Below are 23,245 nucleotides of genomic sequence, written 5' to 3'. Positions count from 1 at the left end.
GGTAATCATGTTTCGCTTGTTATAAAATCATGTGAAATAAAAGCCTATTAAAAATGCATCAGAAAGTTAGCACCATATCAAACGATCTGTACGTGTTCTGTCTGCATCAGTCGTACATACTTATGTTTGAAATTGTGAAAATCACGTATGTTTTTTTATTCATATGAGCCGTCACATTTACAGACCTCTAGCATGACCCAACCTAGTTTTTTCCCTCTGTGAAGTCAGCGAGAATTGTGTGCACTCTGTCACAAAAGATAACTTTCTCCCTTGTTTAGTTTCATTGGGAATTTGTTTTTACTGCATGTTTGCAGGCATAAATCATTCTGACAAATAACCAGTTACACTGGTGCCTGTGTTTACTGAGTCTGCCACAAGACGCTGCTCAGTTTTATTTAAGCAACTGCTCCAAATTTATAGCACAACCCCATTACAGTGATAGTTATTCATCACAGTCGGAGGGAGCTGCCCTCCTAAAGCTCACAGCGGTGCAGCCGGTCCCCTCTTGTCAACACGATGCTTACAGAGCTTTGATTAGTGCGATCAAACGTGTGATCAAAGATGCTGTTGTTAGTTCATCTGATTTGATCTTTTCATTGAAACAGAATATGAAAATGTACAAAATGAACAAACTGGACTGACTAGAAATATTCTAATATAACTTATTAAACATTACATTCTCATAAAGACTATGACTATACAAGCATGCCGGCTCTCATGTAAAGAATTCAATTCCTCCACCCTCAGCCGCCCATTGCCCCAGACAAACAGCCTTATTAGTTGGTCATTAGCTGCCTCATTACATTTAAATACAGCCATTGGCTGGGCTCCTCCTGGAGTCTCATTATTGTGCCTCACAGTTGTCTTGTGTCTGATCTGACGCTAATTAGCTAACAGCGTGAGCGCTGTAAAGCACACTTGCTCCTGAGGTCGTGAAATGAGCCCGACTGCTCCCTGGCGACAGTGTGCCGCTGTATTATGTGTGTGATTAATCAGGCCTGGAGACCCTGGAGGGGCGGGGGAGGGGAAGTGAGGGGGGGATGCGGGGGCAGAGGCCAGAGTTGCAGTTGTCTGACAGAGGTGCTGTGCCAGCAGGCCTCATTCAGCGGAGCTGTGATGAGCTCAGACAGGGCAGAGTGGAGGAGCGTCGCGTGGCCAGAGGGGCTCGGACACAGTCAAGACATTTAGCTTCACTCGTGACTTGTGTCACTTTCTCTCCATGGAGGTCCCTTCAATGCATACCCTTTAGATAAGAGGACGTGCGAACAGGCAGTCTGTCAGTCCACACGCTTAAAAAAAGATCTGCCACAGAGGCATTTCTCAACAGTTTTTTTTTTTTTTTGCTTTTGCTATCGCTCATGGATGGGGAATTTTATCAGGACATTGGATTCCCGGGCTGTCTGTTGGTTTGTTTGTCAGTGGACAATAAGGATGACTGAGAGGTGTTTGTTTTTGGCGTTCTGACACCCTGACAATGTGTTTGTCGATCAGTTCATCAGATCACTGAAGCCTCTGGGTTGTTCCTCGTGCACCGGGAGGAAGATCTGTTGAAGTGTGAGTCAGACGGGCCTGCTGGGCCCATTATCGTCCACTACTGATGGATACATTGGAGGGCTCGCTGGATAGATGCGGGTTTATTAAAAGCTCTGCCCATAGCGATGGCTGCTGTTATTTATGCATGTTTGTGTCCATTAGGCTTCTACCTCCACATTTCCTCACTCAGGGCATCTGTCCATCCATTTCCCCACATGAGGGGAGCTTTCCCTGCACTTTGTGCTGCACTGGCATTATTGTAATCTCCGTCCCAAAAACACACTGCTTTACATGTAGCCTGGCATCTTTTTACATTAGTGCAGCTCTCTCATCCAAGATTTATGACTGATGGTTTCCCCATCCATCCCTCAATCTAATGGTATAAAAGAGACAATGTTTTAAACATTAAAATGAAAACCATTTACAACTATGATCAAAAGAGAACACTTGGGCATTAAAGTTTAAAAGGCAAGGATAAGTACAGCCATGTGGATGGACAGTTGAGGTGGAAAAAAAGATAAGAAAGTGAAGTACAGTGCACTCTTATGTACAGGAAAGAGGCATAAAGTGCTTTTGCGCTGCACTGCAAAACGTTGACCTGTAATTAATACGGTTGTTCCTTCGGGAAAGTTGAGGATAGCGGCTTTTTGGGATACAAACCCCTGAAGGATTCTTACCTGGTGAAGAGCTTTGTAAAACATTTTTATTGAAGAAAAAACAAAAAACGTGTCTATGTCATACAGTGGATGTATAGCAAGCTGCTGTGGGATCATTACTTGTTGTATTTATTACTAATCATACTTTCCACTTTCTTCCGGGGATGTCACGTTGACCCTGTTTTTGTCATAAGAACGAGTCGCTGCTTGTCGACACTGCCCTCTTTCTTACCTTGCAGGTTCTGGAGAGGGAGCGTCATGATGCCCCCTGCAGCAGCAGCAGCCACCAGGCTCTGGAGGTTGGCGGTAGGCAGGGAGAGAACGAGGCCCTGCTGGCCGCCCAGGTGTCCGCCTGCGTTGAAGGGGATGAGGATGGGCTGGTTCATGCCTGGCGCCGCCCCGGACATCACGCCGCCCACTGCGTTGGCCAGCTGCTGGGCCACCAGGAGGGACTACAGCAGACACACACAACAACACATGCATTATATAACAATATATAATCACAGAGTAAAGGACGGCCATTATAGCTATCCAATCACTTTCACTATTATATTAAGGAGTTTGATTTAAATCCATCTCGTAGCTAAATGGGACACATGGAAATACGTCCCATCACAAAAGCTAAAGACGCTCTAACCTCCTTTTCACGGTGACTTTAAATGTAAATAAAAAGTGTTGATTTGACTAAACATCTGATGTTAGAGAATGCATTGGATTTTAGTCAAATCTTTTTTTATTTAGATTGTACAATTAATACCATTAATGTAAAATATCTTATTACCAAACCAAACGCTGGACGATATTTTCCAATACCGTCATATATCCCAAAATGACAAATACATGAATAACGACATAAAATAATCAGTGTTCCACTGATTATGAAACCAAACTCTTCATATGTGTAGAAAACGTCCATAGCTGATTTTTGCTAAAAATCCTTAATTTACCATTTTGTAGAACAAACATGATAAAATTCCTCTGTAGCTGATAAATGATAACAATGAATTATCTGCCAGCATTACTTATGAGAGCTGCAGAATAATTGTTTTACAGTAGAAAAACAGGGAGTGAGGGCATCACATTTGATTGATATATATATATATATATATATATATATATATATATATATATACACACACTATTTTATATTCTGGGATGCATAATTGAGTCAAGTAACGCAGAAAAGCAGATGCCACCAAAGTGACTGTGTCACTAATCAATGTGTTTTGATGAATGCGGTTGTTTTGCCGATGATTTCTGTGCTTTGCTGTGTCACAGACTGACAGTCAAAACACACTGCCGTTGGTACAGGCACAGATGAAATCCAATCTTTGTGAAAGAGCTGAGAATTTGTCTTTCACAGAGATGCAGAGTGATTTATGTTTCCTCCCATTGAACAAATCCCTGGTACCACAGAAATGTGCCTGAAATACACGGTGCATTTTTCTAAAAAAACATAGCAGTGCTTTACCCTTTTGATGAGGGATACAACACATCACTCTCAGGTCTTCATGTATCCATTCATTCACATTAGGATTCGGTGCAGTCGTACCCATGGAGGAAAAGATATGTTATCAGAAGTATCGCTCCGAGATATTTTGCACAGTAGAAGATCTCTTCAAATGTATTTTCCAGAGGAAGTCGGTTTGGTAATACACCAACACATTTTTCATCGAGAGCTTTGAGCCAGAAGTGGTAATGTTTGTACCGAGGCGGAAATCTCCATGAATACACAGGGAATGACATCGTAAATTGTGTTCATTCTGATAAAACCTTTTTTCATATCATGTCAGCCTTTGAGCATGTCAAACTGAATTTACATTGGAGGTACGAGACAGGAGATGCTGAGGATGCGGCAAAATCCAACAAAATTACTGTTTAAGCGTTGAATTGAATTGTTTGGAATAAAATAATACACTGTCAGCTTGCATTGTGTCCACAGTAAAGCAGCCTTTTAGACGTTGCTAGGTGAGCCTGGCTGCACTGTGTTGACTCCTCCACTGTGACTTAAGTTCTCAAGCCTTTAACTCCAATTGTCAGCTATCTGCTTCTGTTTTGCATGGCGTGTCTGCAGCATGCACGGGAGGCAGAGCGGGCTGACTGGTGCGAAGACCCCACCGTACTCCCAAATCTGGTGCTCCTAGGTGACAGGCGTGTCACTGTGATAACCCTGCATGGTGCGGAACGCCTGCACCCACTCCGACATACATGCAATCACGTTTTTTTAGAGGTACGAGGTCGTGTGGGTTTAAAGCCAGAACGCACAGAGATCTCAGGGCGAAATATCTGCACTGAGAGACAAATGAATAGCTGTTTGTGTTTCTAAGCTGTTCAAAGAACAACACAAAGCGTAGAGAGGTGATTGTTGCTGGCAGGAGTAATCATACACACCATATAGGATTCCTCTTTCTCTACATTTGCTTTGATATCCAACACCAGCACATAACAAATGACAATATCTGACGCTTCTGAGAGCATTCAAAATGACATTTGCCATTAACTTTAAAAAATGAATTAATAATCCCAAAGAATCCTCAAAGGACGATAACAAAGGCTACCCGTTTGTTAGCTGCAAGTGACATATGTTTAATCTTTCGTTTTAGACTAAATTTAATCTTGAATCGAAGCAACATATAATCAAAGGCAGTCTTTGAACATTCATCTCTGAGTCAAACAAAATGAGACTGCCAGGCTTGACAGCAAAGACAGCCTCACATAGAAGAGAATAACATTAAAAGACAATTCTGCAATTATCAGATGTAGCCCTGACTTATTTATCATTACAGGCAGCTTTGGAGAAACAGGCCGCTGCAGAGAGACAGCAACTTTGGAGAATATTTTTAAAGCATGGAAAAGCTCTTAGTGTTTATGTTGTGCCACTTTAAGACTGATTATGATCTTCATTTGAGGTGAGAACACTGTATATATTACTACGAGAATCCCCAGCACCTCTCATCTAGATTACCAACAGCAGTTCACCGTCTGGCTTTTCGCCCGATACTCTCACTCTTCCTCTCCATAGGTGCTGTTGTACAGTGCTTGTCAGGCTGACGGCTGAGTGTCGAGAAGTGGTCTCCTAGGGGCCACACGGACGCACACACTGGGTGTGTGTTGGGCTCTGGATGGGGAAGCAGCCCCACTCAGGACTGGATGTGGTACCCAGCCTCTCTGCCCATCAGGGGAGAATAGGCCTTTCTATCTGCTTGGCAGCTCTGGCACTGAGAAATTGCCCATAATCACCCAGATAGCAGACTTTTGTCATCCTAACTGCGAGTGGGAAACAGAAGGAAGGTGGATTCATGTTGGGTAAACTACCATCGGATAATGGTTGTTCGAACAATATCCGGCTCTGGAGCGAGAATCTATCAAAACATATTGATCCTGGAACAAGAGAATTGTGTATGGCATGCGGAGCGCCTTTGTTTCTGAAAAGTGTTAGCTTCACAGAGACTGTACTGACAGCATTAATATATTAGATGGTGACGGTTGAGAGCCGCCTGCTGAGGCTCAGGCTGTAACTGCTTCCTGCTCGAGATGCCTTTTGTGCCTTTTGAGATCCTTTTGTGTTTATTTCTTATCTATTACAAAGACAGTGGCTTGGTCCAGCGAGGGTGTCTGTAATCAAAAAAACTGCTTTTAATTAAGCTCATTCTTCATTCCCACTTGCAGCAGATTGACTCTTTCACTGGGGATTTCTCACCCTACAAACCTGCCCAACGAAACCACTCTCCTTCTCTCATGTTTCCTCTTTTGTTTCTCCTGATGAGGACTGACTGGCATTGAGTAACACTGAGAGCAGGGAGAATGGCCTTATTAAAGAGGGTGGAGGGAACTGGACGCTTGTGTGTTGAGCGGTGACATTGAGCAACACTAATGAGATAGATGTTCATTAAACATCGCAGAGCCACCAGGCCAATAAATCCAATCAGATAGGACAAAGCCAGATTGAGCTATTAACGGGGCTGCAGGCTCGCGCTCTGTGCCTCCCTGCTTGTTTTGACAAGGCCTGTATCGTCAGCTCATTAGTGCCACGAGTCAATTACATTTGATGTGTGATGACAAAATACCTTTCACATCGTAGCTGAAAATGATTCACCGTTTAGCATTCAGTGAGTGTTTATTTTTTTGTTTCACTCACCAGACAGAATATAAAGTTGATTACTGCAACTGACAAACGCCTTAATCTTATTCTCATTATAGCTGTGAGTAAATATAACTCAATTAACAGAGCCGAGTTAGTCGTCAATTCTTTGAGTTGCTCTTAATATAATGAAGTTTGGCATCTTTGAGTCATTCATGCATGGAGGCAGAGAAATAAACTAGGAAGGAGCCCAACGAGGAGGACCGGGGACAATGTCGGAGCGCTCATCATCAAAAAGAAGAAACTCAAAGAAGAAACTCGAAGAAACTCAAAGCCCATCAGTTTGTCCAATTCTCACTGGAATTATACGTTTTGTACCTTTATGTCTGGTGTCACATGTGTCCTTTCTTCTGGACTTGAAACCTGATGAGGCTGTCAGCTCTCTGCTTTAGTCAGCTACATTTGTTGCAGTATATTTAGGAGTTTAGAAGTCAGTTAGAATAAAGGTGGAGTCACAGTGGGCGATCTAAATATTCAAAAACAATAAAAATACAATATGAAGAACTTGAAAGATTTGAATCAAAGTTTTCAGGGACCTTAAACAGACAATCACAATAGATATTTAGGGGATCACACAAGACACTGCTGCTGACAAGACTGGGTTCAAGAGCACAAACCGTTTGTCTAATATCTTATTATGTCAGTTTTATTGAATTACATTTCTGCAGATTTCTGTAAGCTTGATGAAAGGAGGCTAACTCAACTCTTATAGTTGAGTACAGGTGTCATAATACTTTTTGCAAACTTCTTAAATGCCTCAAGCAGGTGGTTGAAACCTGATGAGCAGCCTCATTATGTTTCCTCTTGGATATTTGTATTGGTTCTTATATTTAGTATTCACTTGTTCCTATTATTAAGCGTCCCAGCAAAAGCATTTCAAACGATTCTTCCTGTATAACCGGGAGGACAATAAAACACCTTGAATCAAAATGTTAGCTTACTCAAAGTTTTCACATTACCATTGATTAAACAGAGCATCTTAAGTTTGGGTTCGGTTTGTTGCAGAGATTGTCGCTCACCTGTGGACCCATGGGGAACCCTAGGTGGGACTGGCCCAGGTGACTCTGCTCAGGACTGCTGCTGGTGTCAGACTGGACCGAACCGTCACGAGCTCCTGGGAGAGCAACAGGCAGAGATCCATGTAGAAAGAAAAAAAGAGAATCCAGCTTAGATCAACATGGGCAATATAAGTAGATAAACACACAACACGGACCTCGTTGTGATATTACAACACGTTGTCGTGCGGCGCAGAGGAGGGCAGTTGGGAAAGGAGGGGAATTTGTGTTTAAGTGCTTTATCAATAACCGCTGTAGCGCTGAATAAATTACCAACCAGCGGAGAGGCTCATTGATGGGGGATGATGCATACTGGCGGGTCCCCGATGGCCTGGATTACCGCTGAGAGATAGAGCTCCACCACAAATGCCGGGGCCATATTATTCAGCCATTTACATCAGCGAGTATCACTCATCTAAACCCACTCTCCCCACCCTCCGCTCTGGGCCTGCAGCTACGAGACACAATTAGACCTGTTTGCTACGAGGGCAGAGTGGAGTGGAGCAGACAGGGACATGATAATAAGCTTGCTGATGGCTGCAGGGAAAACAAAGGACACCACCGATTGGATATCGTAGCAATCGCTATCGCACAGAATCTCTCAGCGGTGCACAGAGTGTGGATCGCTGTAGAAGGTCAGAGGCTGCTTCGACCCTCACCCTTTGACCCCGACGAGGCCTCACTGTTGACACAGAGGCTCGCTGAGTGCAAAGACGAGTCAATGTTGCAGAAAGAACTGTCAGAAAAATTAAATGTCTCTTAGATGTATTTCAGCAAACTGACTGTCCAGAAGAGAAATACAAAAAAATGACTTTATTTAATTTTCTGTGAGTATTCGTTTAAAAGGAGAACCTAATGTAAAGAGTGTTTAGATCTTTCTAAAGCTAGAATGTGCTGAAAACCTGAACCTTATGTCTTATGAACCTTGACAACCATTGAACACCGGTATAAACAAAGAAACAACAGAAACATTCAGGAGGACTTTCTGAAAGATGTTCAGCGGATGAATGTCTTTTGTAATAAGTTGGTGAAGGTGATGCAATGAAACTATGTGCTATTATAAACAAGGACTCCTGTTCCTTTACCGACAGGCTGTCAATAAAGTGGATAACCTCTTCCCACTGATTCAGGTGTGCCACTTCAGGCCTTCTATTGATGCCAGCTGCTATATTTTATTAGCCTTAACCTGGGTGAACACGGCTGTCCTTCAAGCAATTATCCAAATGATAGAGCAGTTTCTTTGGGCATATCTTTATTAATTATTTGTCCTTTGTGGTTGTCCAGTACTCTGACTTCTTCCTTAGCCTTTCTGCTCGGATCGAGTTTTGAATTTAAAGGCACACCTTTTTTGTCTGCTGAAAACAGGATGAATAGTTTTGTTTCTTGTGAAGCACAGAGTGCATGCAGGGGTTTGTAGTCCTTCTCTAAAAGCTTCATACCGAGCAGACTATTGGATAGCGTTGCCAGAACGATCTCATTGCCTGTCATGTTTATTTATGCATTACATTTTTAACTCCCCGCCGCCAAATAAAATCATTTCATCTTTACATAAAATCCAAATAATTGGTGAGTGGCATGACCGAACAAACCTCCAGCGCTTGATGGCTGATGTGAAAGCCCAAGGGGGGGCGGGGGGCGGGGGGGGCTGCTTTATGAGCTGGTTCCTACCTCTGGCTGGCTGGCCCTGCTCCTCGATGGAGGTCCACATCCTCTCGCTTATCAACCTCGCAACGCACTGCATATTTTGACAAGCCAGTCTCTTTTCACCAATTATTTCACCCATTATGGATCACGTTGTGTGCAGCCCCACCCTGTGCACTCGGTATCTGGAATTAAGATCAATCTGAGCAAACAGGAGAGACTTTGTGGCCGTATTAGAGTCAATATAAAGTGACAGATAGAGCACAATGTCATCATAAACCGCTGTATAATTTCACATTTATTTTGGAGGGTGAATATTATGAGGCCATATTATTTTTTGACTGGATTCCATTAGCGGTATTGTCTCCAAGCAGTTAATTCCCACTTTGGTTGTTTAAATTAAAGTGATGCCTCTCAACTTTCGCACCACCTCAAAGACAATTCTCCAAATGCTGCTGACACACTGTTCTTGTGTGCCGGGGAATTTTCTATTTAGCATCATAACAAAGCCAATTTGCTAAATGAAGATATTCAGCTATAATGAAGGAATGAGACTTTATAAGATCATCGACAGGCTCCAGACAGTACGGCTCATGACTGTAGTTAAGATATTGGTTGTGAATAATGTATTCTATCTGATAAGCAGTGTGGGGGACTTACTGAATAACGATTCTTTGATGCCTTCATTTCACAATAACTTAGAAAGCTTCATCCCCTTGCAAATATCTGTAACTTTAACACGTTTATCGCAGGGGGGAAAAATCGATAATAAATAAATAAATACACATGCACATCTTTCCCCCAAAGGATTTGTGTAATTTCTTTAACTAAATTAAATAGCTGACAGGAGAAAGGCCCAGGGAGTCGGTCTTCAATTCTTCTTTATTGCTAGAATCTTTGTACATGTTTTGCTTTTCTTTAAAAAAAAATAAAAAATCTGCTTATCCAATGTGAATGATTCTTAAATGGATTTCCAGATTGAGATTAATACTATATACGGGGGGGGGGGGGGGGGACAATATCTCGATCAAACCTTTACTAAGAAGAAAGTCCTTTGATGGCGTGATACGCAGGTTACACAATGCGTAAAATGAAATGAATGGATGTATTGATGTGAGGAGAGATGAAAGAAGAGGCCAAACGGAGGAAAGACCAGGCGATGCACAATCCACATAGCTTTACATTTATCTAGGACATTCATGCTTGATCTTCCTGAGCAGCGTCACTACCGTTACAGTAAAAGTACCCTTAAATCAAAACTCTTAAATTTACAGGTATTCAAGTTTTTCCCGGCCTTGACTGAAAGAAAGAGAAGTAATTAAATTACATGAATCAAGTCTTAACAATTCCAAACTCGTGCCGACAGCGACGTGAGGATATTTTCATTGAAAATGCTTTTGTATGTAAGTGAAATAATTATATTTATTACAGGGCACAGAGTGCAATTTGATGCGGCTTATGTCATGGAAATATTGCCAATATCCACCGCGAAATAAATTCTCTTTCATTGATCACTAAAGTGGCCACTGGAGAGCGACTTTCAAAGCCACACAAGGCAGAAGGTCTCTCTCTCTGTGTGTGTGTGTGTGTGTGTGTGTGTGTGTGTGTGTGTGTGTGTGTGTGTCGGGCCGTGGGGGGGGGGGGGCAAAGAGACATATTTATTTGACTCGGTTCAACCTGTCTTAATGCAGGGTGCCCCAAGGACTACACCACAAAACAATTAGCCTGGATTTCATAAAGCAATCAGCATGCCACCTCGTCTAATGCAACCGCTTCATACATTGACAGTCTGAATAAAATGGGTGTTATTGAAAGCTTTGTGTTCGTGTTAGCTTTCGCCTCAAAGCATTCATGAATCAATTCTTGCCCATAAAAGAAGCTTTAACACTTAAGCTATTTTAGTGGAAATGCATTATGTAAGTTGTCAAATGTACAAGAGAGGCCTGGTAACGATTCAGGCTATTCACAATGAACAGCCAACCCCCATTTTTATAATGGTCCTTTTGAAAATGTCTGGCTGAGTGCATTTGTTTGCTATTAAGATGGTGTCAATCATTTGTGCCACTGAAATCTAATCCATAGAAAATAATTTCACATGTGAACACATTCAAAAAGACCGAAGATTATAAGAGGATTACATTAGTAATTGTTATAATACATTGAATTATTGAAGTAGAGATAATTATTATAGCACACAAATATGCAAAACACCACGATGATTTTTGTCATGTGTGCTGTTGATTCAGAGCGTTTGTGAGCGGTTGAAGCGTAACGGATGGGCCGAGATAAACAAGCCACATCATACACGAGCGTTAATTCCGTCAATACGCAACCAATTGTCCGAGATTGCTTGACCATTGATTTTGCTAATACCACTTTGAAAGTTGATGTTGCATTGCAAAGGCAGTCGAGAGAGAATGAAATGTAGAGCGACAGCTCATTTCACTTCCACTTTTCTATCTAAAGCAGCCTGGAATAAAGTCCAGAAAGCATTGTTACACACAAGGCACGGTGCCGTGTGGAGGAGAGCAGCCTACAACATGCAGTGTCGGTTTCATAGTGATTTACTTAACTCCTTGTAGAATGCAAGAGGGCCAAAAATCATCAGTGATTTAGCTCAGTGTTTCATTACTCCCACCAAAGCCCTCAACAATAACACAGGGCATAATCTGCTGCCAATAACTCCAGGTGCTCTTAGTCAGATGGCTCCCTCCGGACCGGCAGGGAAGTAATACTCTGTTTAGAGGCTGGGGTGGAGAAGCTGCAGAGGACAGGTCAATAGTGTTTCTGGGGATAGAAAATCACCAGAGACGGACTTGTGAGTGGCTGCCTGTAACACTATTAGCTACATTATGGCTACTGCTGCTGCTAGAAGAGCTGTCATTTCCTTAATTAAGAGCTCAGCGAAGGGCAAGAGGGAGAAGAGGCCACGCCACCGTTTCTGGGCCTCTAACATTAAAGCAAGATTCCTCGTCGCGCAAGGGCGGAGATCTCACACGGGAGGAAAAAAAATCTATCTCATTCATTATTCTGGCACAAAGTGGAATTATGGAGTTAAGGAATTACATCAGAGGTGGTGCCGTGGAGTGTGCCGAACAGAAAGAATTTTACACCTCAGCAGTTCTGTGACTTTTTCTGAGCCACAAGCAGCGGAGGGAAGACTCAGAGGACAGAGGAAGCAGAGAGGAAATGGATGCGACGGTGTAATAGATGTCTCCACTGGCTGGAGGTTTTGATTGTAAACCAAAGAATATAGTACACTTCAGTTTGTGGATGAATCTGCATGCAAACGATGCTTTAAAGCAGTGAGGACTCCAACACTTATGCTCTCACTCGTGGCCACAGGTCTTTACCGAAAGGCTCTTTGACATGAGAGTGCTCTGCTCCAGCTCTTACCTGTCTCTCCCTTGATGCTGGAGTGGAGATGGAAGCAGCACAAGCATGAGAGGGACCAGAGGGAGGTAAATTGGTGAGAAGAGGCACTGCCCATTTCAAAAGGTCAAGAAGGAGAGATGGTGTGATGGAGAGAGGGGAGGATGGAGAAGGGAAGAGGAAGGGGAGGGGAGGAGAGAAGAGGGCTTTTGTGTTGCGTCTTCACAGGGGACTTGGGACACTTTGCACATGAGCACATCTGTTACGGAGCGTCCTCCTCATTCCCAAAGCAATGTCAACCTGATTAGCTCAGGGTTGAAAGAGGCAAATAACAATCCAAATTATTCCTCATCCTTTTATAGCCATCAGCGAAGGTGGGACGCTGAGATGAAGACTAGCTTTAGAGAGCAGTAAGCCTTTTAGGAGATGCCTATTGCTCCTCCTCCCAAATTACTTAAATGATATTTGCTGTAAATAGGATTCTGCTGCCGGCAGCCTGCAACCCGTGCTGAAGAGAGGCTTTCTTCTCACTCCTTTGTTCATACTTTGTCTGAATAGAAACCCAAGGCTTCCAGTTTGAACGATTATCGATTAGTTTGTTGATCAACGAAAAAAGTGTAAATTTCAATAACCGATGAAGTTAATTGTCAGGCAAACAAACCCTGTATTATAACACTTAAAGTAAATATATTTGGGTTTGAAGACATCACTTCGGGGTTTTGAAATAGTCATGTACATTTGCTGCTATGGTTTTATAGACAACTCTTATAATTGATAGGTTGAGAAAATAATCATCAGATTTAACAATAATGAAATAATCTATAGTTGCAGCCCTACTTATAAATTCAATTTAAAAAAAAAAAGAATAAAATCTAATTGAACAAAGCTCCATAGTAAAAATGAATTTCTGTATTTTTATGACAAGTGCTGTGAATCGCTTGGTCAATCAACATGGCATTAATCAAGAACAATTTTTCCATTCAAATAATAATTTGCAGGTATTTATCGAGCCAGAATGTCAAACATTCACTGGTTCCAGCTTCTCAAATATGATGATTTGATTTTTTTTTGTCTGTTTTACATCATTACAAATCTAAAATATTTTAGTTTTGTACTGTTGGATTATCACATTGGCCTCTGGAATGTTTTCTTTTTTTTTACTATTTTCCAACAGTTAGTAGAATGAAAATATAATGGAAAATATAATTAACAGATTAATCATTAATAAAAATAATCATTAGTTGTGGTTGAACCTTAAACAAGTATCTTCAAACTGTAATCACTTTAAAAACAGCATCTTTTGGGGGATTTGTGTCCATCCTATGTTGCATCCGGTCAGCTGCAGGACATTTAGAAGTAATGGGGTGTGAGGGCAGTCCAGGGCGAAGTGTGTGCGTGTGTGTGTGTGTGGGTGTGTGGGGGGCTAGACACCCACATGTCATGCCTGCCACATCAGCCTGGGCCCCACAGGCTATCCGGCACTAATGCTGCCTATGTCCCACTTTCTACCCCTTGCCCCTCAAAGCCTCCTCTCCTCCCCCCTCCTCACCCGTTCCTTCTGTCATAGAGGTATTATAACAATGGATCACACCGACGCTGCAGCACAGGCTCAATCACTATAGGATGACATCAGGTGATACAAGCTGCACGAGACTTTATCTTACCTCCACTGAACCTGAGCTGAACAGAGTTTATCTAGAAAATAGTTTATCTGGAGAAAGAAAGACCTGCGTTAGTTGTTACTGTATTCCCCTGTTGCAGTGATATTTACAGAGCTGAGTGGTTTAAGGTGGAAACAAGCAAATAATTACGCAGCTAAAAGACACCCAGCCCATCCCATCACATCCCACCCCAGCCAGCACATTATTCTGGTGGAGCAGACAAATAGTGGAAGGAGGGAAGTCTGGAAATAGTATTGCTTTGAAGCCCATAACTCTATTCTGGAGAAAAGAATCATCACAGTGTTATTCCACATCCTCAGATATAAAGGGAAAAAACATAATAACTTCTCGATAGCCTGGATCTCCACTGCCCTATACTAGCACTCCCCCCCCCCCTCCGCCCGCACACACCCTTCTCCTGCCTCAATCTTTGGTTTCAAAGGAAGCGAATCAGCCAGAAGGACAGAAGGTTATGCATTAGTACTGGTCATTGCTCAAAGAGCGAGCGTTATAAATAATAAAGGCTTGTGAAGGACACAAGGGCTATGGGATGCATCTCTGGTTCACGCCACACAAGTCAAAGACAAGACTGTAATTTCTATTCCAAAAATGTGACCCTTGCAGCTTCAATTACATCTCAACAACACCAACCGTGTCCATGCCAGGAGATGTGATGCCTCTTTGTTAGCTCTACATGAAAGGCTTGTATTGGTTATGGAGCGCATAGTACACAACATATACGTTTTTTTGGAAAATGATTTTCCCAACTTAAAAGAGAGTGTATAACTAAAATAAATACATATTGAAATTCAATTTATTTTCTCCACAGCTATCCACCTACAAAACTTGTGATGTGCTTCTGTTTAGAATACTTTCGAGTCAAGGCAACAAACAACAGGGAGAATTATATAGTCAGTTATTTTGAAATTCTTTATTTTGCTCAAAGTCATTTCTGCATAACCAAGCAGCCGTGAAACCTGGTGACCTTTACTTCTGTTTGCATCGAAAACAAGAAGTCCTCCTTGTGCTCATCCTGCCTGTCCTCTGAGCCACGCAGTGATTGTGCTGCTGTAGCCACGAGCACTGCGGGCATATTAGCGAATGTATTACACCTGCTTTATAGGCAAGCATTACGCTTGTTTTCAAGTTTGCGCAGACAGATGAAATCCCCATAATGAGATCCACCTCCCGGGGAGAGACGTGTTCTCCCTCGGCCTCCTTTATCCACTCTTATTTACTCAGCGTGGCCCATTCAGCACTGGGTTTGCACCACTTTATTACTTAACCTCACCACACAACATTACGGGGCTCTTTGCATCAGCAAGCAGCCTATCCCACCATGCATCCTGCTCACTAAGCTGATTACACAAAAATAATAACAACTCGTGCCTCCAGCAGTGTGTGTGTGTGTGTGTCTCTTTGCAAATTCATACACACGTATTCACACAAAGGCAAAAGAGAATTTTGCACAAAAGACAGCCTCATATCTTAACTACATAATAATATTATGAAGTATGCACTAAGTATATTAATATACAAAATTAGTGGATTTTATTGTTTTGCAGATCAAGTCAAGTTGTGACTTTTGCAAATGTAAAATTTGGAACTTTAAGGCAGAATAAGTAGGATTTGTGTTTTTTTTTAAATGACAAAGTTCAAATCCTACTTATTGTTTCATTAACAAAGAGAAAGAAAAATATTTGTCGTAACATTCAAAACTTTTCTTGTGTCATCCAGACAAATTAAAACTATCTCACCACGGTCTTCTATTAGTTTGAATTGTTTCCAGCTAAGTAGCTTCATCTTTTCTTATGTGTAGACAATAGTGTTCATCAACACCACACTAAAAGAAAGAAACCAATGTGAGAACCTGAATTTGGTAACTTATAAACCAAATTCTAGATTTAAAGCAGGATACTGGTATCAAAATCTGAGTAAAACAAAGGGGGATGAAACATTGCCTTGTAAAAATAGTTCAAAGTTACATTTAAGGAGAAGAAGGTTGTTGGTCTGTTGGTAGGTTTGCTCTTGTTCAACCAAGTGGGCGGGTCGGGTTCGGGTAGTTGATTAATGAGTGTTTTTGCAGGTTGGGCCGTGCAGATTAACTTGCTTTATAAAACTCATACCTGGGCATCACTTCCTGATTGGCTTTGAGTGTGAACATATCAGAAAATGTCAAAATGTTTCATCTAATCAATAACTTAACTACAGGCAAAATCATATAGATACGGGCAGGTGGACGCTAGTCGGCTTTGAGTGTTGTTATCATATAATTATAAAATTATTAGGTAAAAAATTAAATATTTTAATGTTTATTTACAATTAATTTAGGCCAGTTTAGTTGATTTAGAAATAACATGCAGATTGTTTTCCCCAATCGACCACATAGGTCGTAGTCAACCAGGATTTTCTTTGGTTGACTACAGCTCTATAGAAGTACTGCTACTTTTCTAATGACGCAACTCTAAATTCTCTCCAAAATAAAGTCCTGCGTGTCCGGATAACATTAATTTCACTAATCCAGCATACAATCAGATTGTAAGTGAAGCCTGACAAACCTGGACATGTATAGAAGCCAGCAGCAGATGGGGCATTCGGCGTGGACTTTTTGTTCTGAATGACCTCCAATACCAGGAATCAATGAAAGATTCATTCTGCTCTTTTGGGGAGGGGGGTCTCTAGGTGACCTTTGTGAAAATGTTCCACCATTTTGGCAGAATCCGAATAAGTGCAGACCATTTCATGTAGACAGTAAGTGTATGAAATGAGTGCTCCTGTCGTTCCAGCCTGGCTCACTTTGACAGCATGATGATAGAAGCGTCACATCCTTGGGAGAGTAAATGCAAACTGACAAGAGATGAGCCTTTGGTTGCTGAATATAATACGGAATTGTGCTCTGAGTGTCTTATTATCTTGTCTGTTGATGTCTGAAAGGGGGAGATTTGCTTGAGAAGAGAAGACAGAAACTGTACGCATCCAACACCATCCCGTCCTTTGAAAAAAAGAATTGCTTGCCCTACTAACCACAGCTTTCCCACCTAATGTCCACTTCTACTTGGAATAAATACAAGGCGGCAGGATGTTTGTGGTGCCTCGTAGCCCCTGTTAGCTGAAGTGGAAGACTATTTGCACAGGCGAGCTTTTAGGAGAACGACCCTTTCACCACTGCAGTAAGCATGTGGTGGGTGTAGAAGGTGGACAATTTACTGTCGACAAAAATGACCGCTACTGTCATTGTCTCCAACTGACTTCTCCTTCTCATACTAGCACAAACTCGTATACATAGACGACTAAAACTGAAGTCAAGCATCAGTTCCGCACAGAGGAAGAGTTGTGGTTGGCTCTCTAGAAAACACACATACAGTGTATGTCCCATGTAATCGCAGAACAGAGTAGCCATGCAGCGATATCAGCGCTTAATGATGATTCACAACTCTTCAATAACAACATAATGATATGTATATTTATGTAAACTGCCAGAAAGTAAGATACGGTGCCATATTTAGCACACCTTCTGAAACAAAAATCTTGTTGATCTTATATTTAATGGGGGTATTTAACTGATTAGCTGTATATTGTCCTCAGCAGATGATTATCTATCCTCACAAATATGAATCATACACTGTGTATGCTCGTGTGTGCATGCTGTACACCTATTCTAAACTTATATTTTCAGTTTCACTGCATTTAAGATCATTTTTGTTCTATCGACACGATTGAGATTTACAGTAACACTTGAACTCTAGTGAAGATGATTTGCATAACCCTGACACCATTAAGTGTGTGGTGGTATTCTGTGCATGGGGTAAGCGTGTTGGTAAGTGTGAAAATGTCACTCGTGAAATTGGAGCACTATATCAGAGAGAATATGCAAAATAACCGCCGTAAAACAGAACAAAGTTCTTTACTCTGAAACTGGAGAATCCAGAAATGATTCGCGCTTCTTTACCACAATGCAAAAAGTAAAGGGAGGAATCTGAATAGTGTGGCTTCTGCACAGTTCACAACCACATAAATAAAACCACTGAATAATGTCACTATTAAGGCTGAGTTTCAAAGCTCTATTCAGGGATTGTTTTCATATCTGTCACATACATGTTGATAATATCAACTTAATACAATCTCCTTATAACCACAAGAGTTCACTTCAAATACAATGTGGCTCAAATACCTACAACGTAAAATCCAACTGGTGTAACAGAGCTAGAAATCCTCATGATTGTCTAAAATGTTTGCTTGTTGTTGTTTATCATGCTTTAGCTACTCTAAGAGTCAAAATACCTTTAGATACATTACTTCTTATTGTGTGGAAATTGAGCATCTTCAAAATGTCAGCTTGTCTGGAATTAAGGCAAATCTTCTACCATAAAGCTTCTACCTTTATGGCCACATGTGTTACGCTCAATTGCTTTAAGAGAGGGTTCATAGACCCGACGCTATGGCGGGTTATATAATCCATCAACTGCTGTTTAAACATTAAAGTTTCCAAAATGTTCACTCAGACTCCAACTGAATACCCAACAAAACAAGGAGACTACCATTCTAGTTCTAAACAAGAGTTAAAAAATAATAATATGCAAGTGACCCATCACTATCACCAAACCTTCTCTCTGGTAGCATCTAAGGAAATTCATGGAGAAATGTCTCTTCTTCAACCCCCCACACACAAACATGCTCTCTCCTATTCTTCCCTCTTATCTCGACACTACTGTGCGACGTCTCCTCGTCGTCCCTGCCTTCCTCTCTGACACGTCATGTGGGCAGTGGCTCCCAAACCCAGCCTGCCGCTGGCACAGCCCAGGGCTCCGCCACCGGGCAGAGACAAACCATCCCCCAAAAATGCTCACTGGAGAGGCTTCGAGTAGCCATCAGACATCAGCAAACACCAAGCACAAAGTAGACACGAAAAATCTTAATCTGATAGATCAGGAAATATAATGCAGCAACTTGTTACTTGCATGTTTTCCTGAGTAAATTATCATTGTCAGAGGCAGATTGGTAATGTAAAGCCAAACTAACTTCAAATGAATAGTAAAGCATTTAACACGATGAGAAAAAGAGAGGCAGAAAGTATCAAGTGAGCAGAGGAGTCAGAAAGAGACTGATCACAAACAAAGAGAGAGGGAGAGACTTGATGCTTATTAAACCAAATTGCAACACTTCTGAGACAAATCCTGCAGTACACAGTCCTTGTTTAGAAGACTTTCGCCTCAGGTTATTCTTGAAAAAAAGGATTCAAAAAACAGCTGAACACTAACTGACTAGGTTTGAGCGCATTTGGCTAGCCCTTGTCTAAATTCTTATTGCATCTTGTTCAAAAATGTTTGGCAAGCTCAGTATATAGGCACTATAATATACTCTGTGCTACTTCCCAGGAAACACGCACTAACAGACACACAGGCACCCAGACGTCAGGATTTCTATCGACAACTCTCATTAAAATCTTTAAACTGAAATTATGCACCGTTTACTGCAGCATACATTCATGACCAGCAATAAAACAATTATATATCAGAACGTCATACCCACTAAGACGTGCACATACACAAATAAACACAGTTTAACTTTCAGAAATGCTAAAACCGACAAACAGACGATCACAAGCAGAAGAGACTTTCTGTACAAATATACAAAACAGAAAGCAGCACCTTAAGCCATCAAAGAAGGATTTTTGTTACCTTGCATCAACACAACAAATACTATAATAATAACAAAAATAGGGTGACAAAAAAGGTAAAAGACGAGGATATGTTAAGCAAATCACATAGGAAATCTTCTAATTTGCAGAATATTAAGAATGGTCTCTTCAAAGAGGCGTTTTACTCAAATTAAGCAAATAAAAACTTTCAGTCTTGGAATTAATTTGTTTAGTGGCGATGGAAACATTTCACACATACTAGGGATGAGAGCATACCATTTCCTTGAAATTAAATATATAAGTTTTGGATTCTGTAGCTCTCTCCATAAGGACAAATCTGTTAAATCTGCAGTTATTATCTGCAGTTCAATGTAATTACAAATATTCAGTTTGTAATCATTTATAATTCTAATGACTTTATAATCTCTCTAATGAAGAGTTACATTACCTTTCTCATTACATCAAATAATTAGAAAATTAGCTTAAATTGTAATTTATATCATTATGCTTATTGATTCATAATGTGGCCTCGTAAATTAGTCCACATAATTGAAACACCTCATAATAGAAAAACACACACAGACGCAGACTCCACCATAATAGAGTGTGCACACTCAATTAATGAGATAACTGCAACAATAACGAGGCATGCTGATAGAGACATTTTGAAGATCATTTGCAAAGTCTAAAAATGACTGAATAAACTGAGAGTAAATAAGTGTAAGAAGAGAAGTCTCTGCATGATCTGGAAACAGTAATATTGTAACTGATGAGCTTATGATAAATATTATATCGGACATAAAGTAGAGGTTTTAATTTCTCTCAACACCAAGGTTGTAATTGTCTGAAAAGTTGCAATTAATTGTAACAATGAAACAAATATAATATTTGTAAAAAGAGACCGAACACCACCAGAGTTGTGAAGGTGGGGTTGAATCAAAATATCCTGACAGCTAAAATATTTTTAAAGATAAAATTAAACTTTTGGATAGATTTTATATAAAGGAAAGTCATGCAAAGATGCTGCCATGAAATATACAACAGTAATACAGCATCAAATGTATCCAGTATTTAAGACTAAAGGCCACTAAAACGTACCGCATCTTCAGAAGAAACAGTTCTGCAGTATGACTGCCTGTTGTACTGTCAATACACTTTCAACTCACAAGACAAATCTGAAGGTACATGAAACATCTTAACACACCAAAATCATATGACATACAATTTCCCCGTCAGGAAGTCCAAGCTTTAAAAGAGCCAAACATGGACTTGGACATTGCACCAAAACTTAGTTTGCTGTCTGACACTGTTGACACCTGTCCCAGCACTGGAAGCTCTCTGCTCTCACCTCTCCGCTGCCTAAAGCAGACTTCAGCCAGCAGCTCTTTGAAGGAGAAGGGACAAACGGGAGGCGTGAGAGCCGACTTACCGTACAGCTTGTTGGGAGTGCCCTCTCTGTCCGTGGCCTCGGAGGGCAGGAGCAGGGGCTCGTCGTTCAGATCGCTGTCTGGGGTGGCCGCTTTGTCGTCCGCCCGGAGTTCTGCCGCGCTCATGTCGCTGCGCAGGGAGAGCAGCGGCTTGCTCAGCTGCCCTGTAATCATCGGATCCTGGAGGGAGCTGCTAGCCCAGGTGGGAAACAGGGAGGAGGAAAAAAAAAAGAGAAAACACCCCTGGTTAGATGTGCTTCGGCGTCTCACCCTCACCGGCTCCTTCTCTATGTCTCTACTCACTCTCTCTCTACCCAGCTTCTCCTTTCTATTCCTCACTCATCACTCTCCCTCTCTCTCTCCTGCTCCCTCCCTCTCCAGCGCTCTTTTTTATCTGAGGCTGGTGCTACCCCGCTGATACTGCCGGCTGCTGCCTGGTGAAGAACTGTTACGGATCGCGTGGCGTTACCATTATACCCTGCAGTCCTAAAACAGTGATACATCCATCTCCAAGGGCTCATTACTACCTGACATGTGCCTCATCTTCAGCAAACACTAAGCTGACAGCAGTCTACAAAGAGGTCTATGGGCTGTGTGCTGAAAAATAAATATAATTCCACATCTAAAAAGGAGATATGAGTGAAAACACACACCAGTGATTAGATCAATTTTCACATAGTTGGGGACATAAAATGAGATCAAAGGTGACATGTTGCAGCAGAGTATGAGGCAACATGAACTTAAGGCCTGATTTAAACAAGAGATGAAGTCACTGATGCTCCCAACATTTTAGCCCAATTATCTACATTTTTTGTCAGCACTTAAAACGAAGAATGAAGAGCATCTACATGACATGATCAGAGCATTATCTGTCTGAACATCTCAGTAGAAAACAAGAGAAGAATTGATATAAACTGAAGCACCGCGGTTTAAAATGACAAAAAAACGCATTTTATGAATACCGTCAAATGTTTCAATGCCTCCATCGAGACATTTTATCTCGAGGAAAATGCAACACAATTAACAGAATGCAGTCTACGTATATTTTTACGACTTTTGCAAATATCGAAAGTCATGTTTCTTGAAAGCCGTCGCTCTTACCTAAACAAAGCTCCAGAAGAAAAGAGTAAAAAAAGAAAAAGGGTTTTCAGAAAGTCCAAATGTAGAAGTCAGTCAAACAGCAGCTAAAACATGCCACCACAGCGCAGAGAGCAGCTAGTACATGTTTCTACTGAACCAGAAGCAGCCTCCTCAACCTTCGTGTATCTGAATGGCCACCACAGGTTCAAGCCTGGGGTTGCTTCCTAGGACAGGCACTGGAGATGTCACCTCCTCCCTCTCCCTCCCTCCCTCCCTCCCTCTCTCTCTACCTCTCTCACAGACACACACACTCCCCCTGTCTCTTCCCTCTTGTGTCCTCTGACTGGAGAGCTCCTCAGACACTGTTCACCCCACCTCAGGCTCTGAGACACAGAACAGCAGGACTACGGCCCTTTTTCTTATTTATGAATAAAGTCCAGCCTAAATATATCTGAGCAAAGGACAGGTGACCAGCACATATAGGCACAGAAAGAGGGTTAGTCCTGTCACCCCCCCCTCCCTTCTATCAGGGTGGTCGATGAGTTCCTGCCCACAGGGGCCTTTTAAATGTGCTCATCACGGGAATCAGCCCTCTTTGATATGACACATGATAATCTATGAAAATGTTAATCAATAGAAATAGTTTAAGCTGTCGTTAAAAATGTAAGCCGACTGGTCAATACTCATATCCCTGGTAACAATGTCACTAGTCATCAGGGCTTCATTTGTGGAGCACTTAAATGTGGGACACTGCGCATCAATGCACCTCTCTGCCCGCCGAGGTAAACACATTTTCCCCTCTGTCTGAGCCTGGCCATACTATGCATGCATTGGGGTCCACCCCCCACCTCCCACCTCCTCTCCTTTGAGTTGCTTGATAGGTCCACTGGAGGGCAAAATTAATACCTAATTGAATCTTGCAGTCATCAAAATAATCAATAGTTTTTTATTATTTATTCTTCACAGTCTGTTGACTGTTTGAAAGCTCAGAGGGACAGGGCAGAGCACAGGCAGCCCTGAAATTTCTACCGTTTCACAATG

General features: G+C 41.6%; 1 protein-coding gene across 1 annotated transcript in view; it reads right to left on the bottom strand.

Moving 5' to 3' along the window:
* The window catches only part of pou6f2 (POU class 6 homeobox 2), a 63,276-nt gene extending 41,873 nt beyond the window's left edge, over nucleotides 1–21,403 (bottom strand). The window contains exons 1-3 of the mRNA XM_031850560.1: nucleotides 21,127–21,403; nucleotides 7,350–7,444; nucleotides 2,422–2,641 (exon numbers count right to left, since the gene is read on the bottom strand). Of these exons, the coding sequence (XP_031706420.1) occupies nucleotides 2,422–2,641; nucleotides 7,350–7,444; nucleotides 21,127–21,298 (487 nt within the window). The 5' untranslated portion in view covers nucleotides 21,299–21,403. The remainder of the gene's footprint in view (nucleotides 1–2,421; nucleotides 2,642–7,349; nucleotides 7,445–21,126) is intronic.
* Nucleotides 21,404–23,245: the final 1,842 nt, after the last annotated feature.

The sequence above is a fragment of the Anarrhichthys ocellatus genome, unplaced genomic scaffold, assembly GCF_004355925.1.
Source record: "Anarrhichthys ocellatus isolate YVR2014 unplaced genomic scaffold, GSC_Weel_1.0 scaffold10, whole genome shotgun sequence".
NCBI lineage: Eukaryota > Metazoa > Chordata > Actinopteri > Perciformes > Anarhichadidae > Anarrhichthys > Anarrhichthys ocellatus.
The sequence above is the reverse complement of the archived record's forward strand: the minus strand, read 5'-3'. Positions and strand labels throughout refer to the sequence as shown.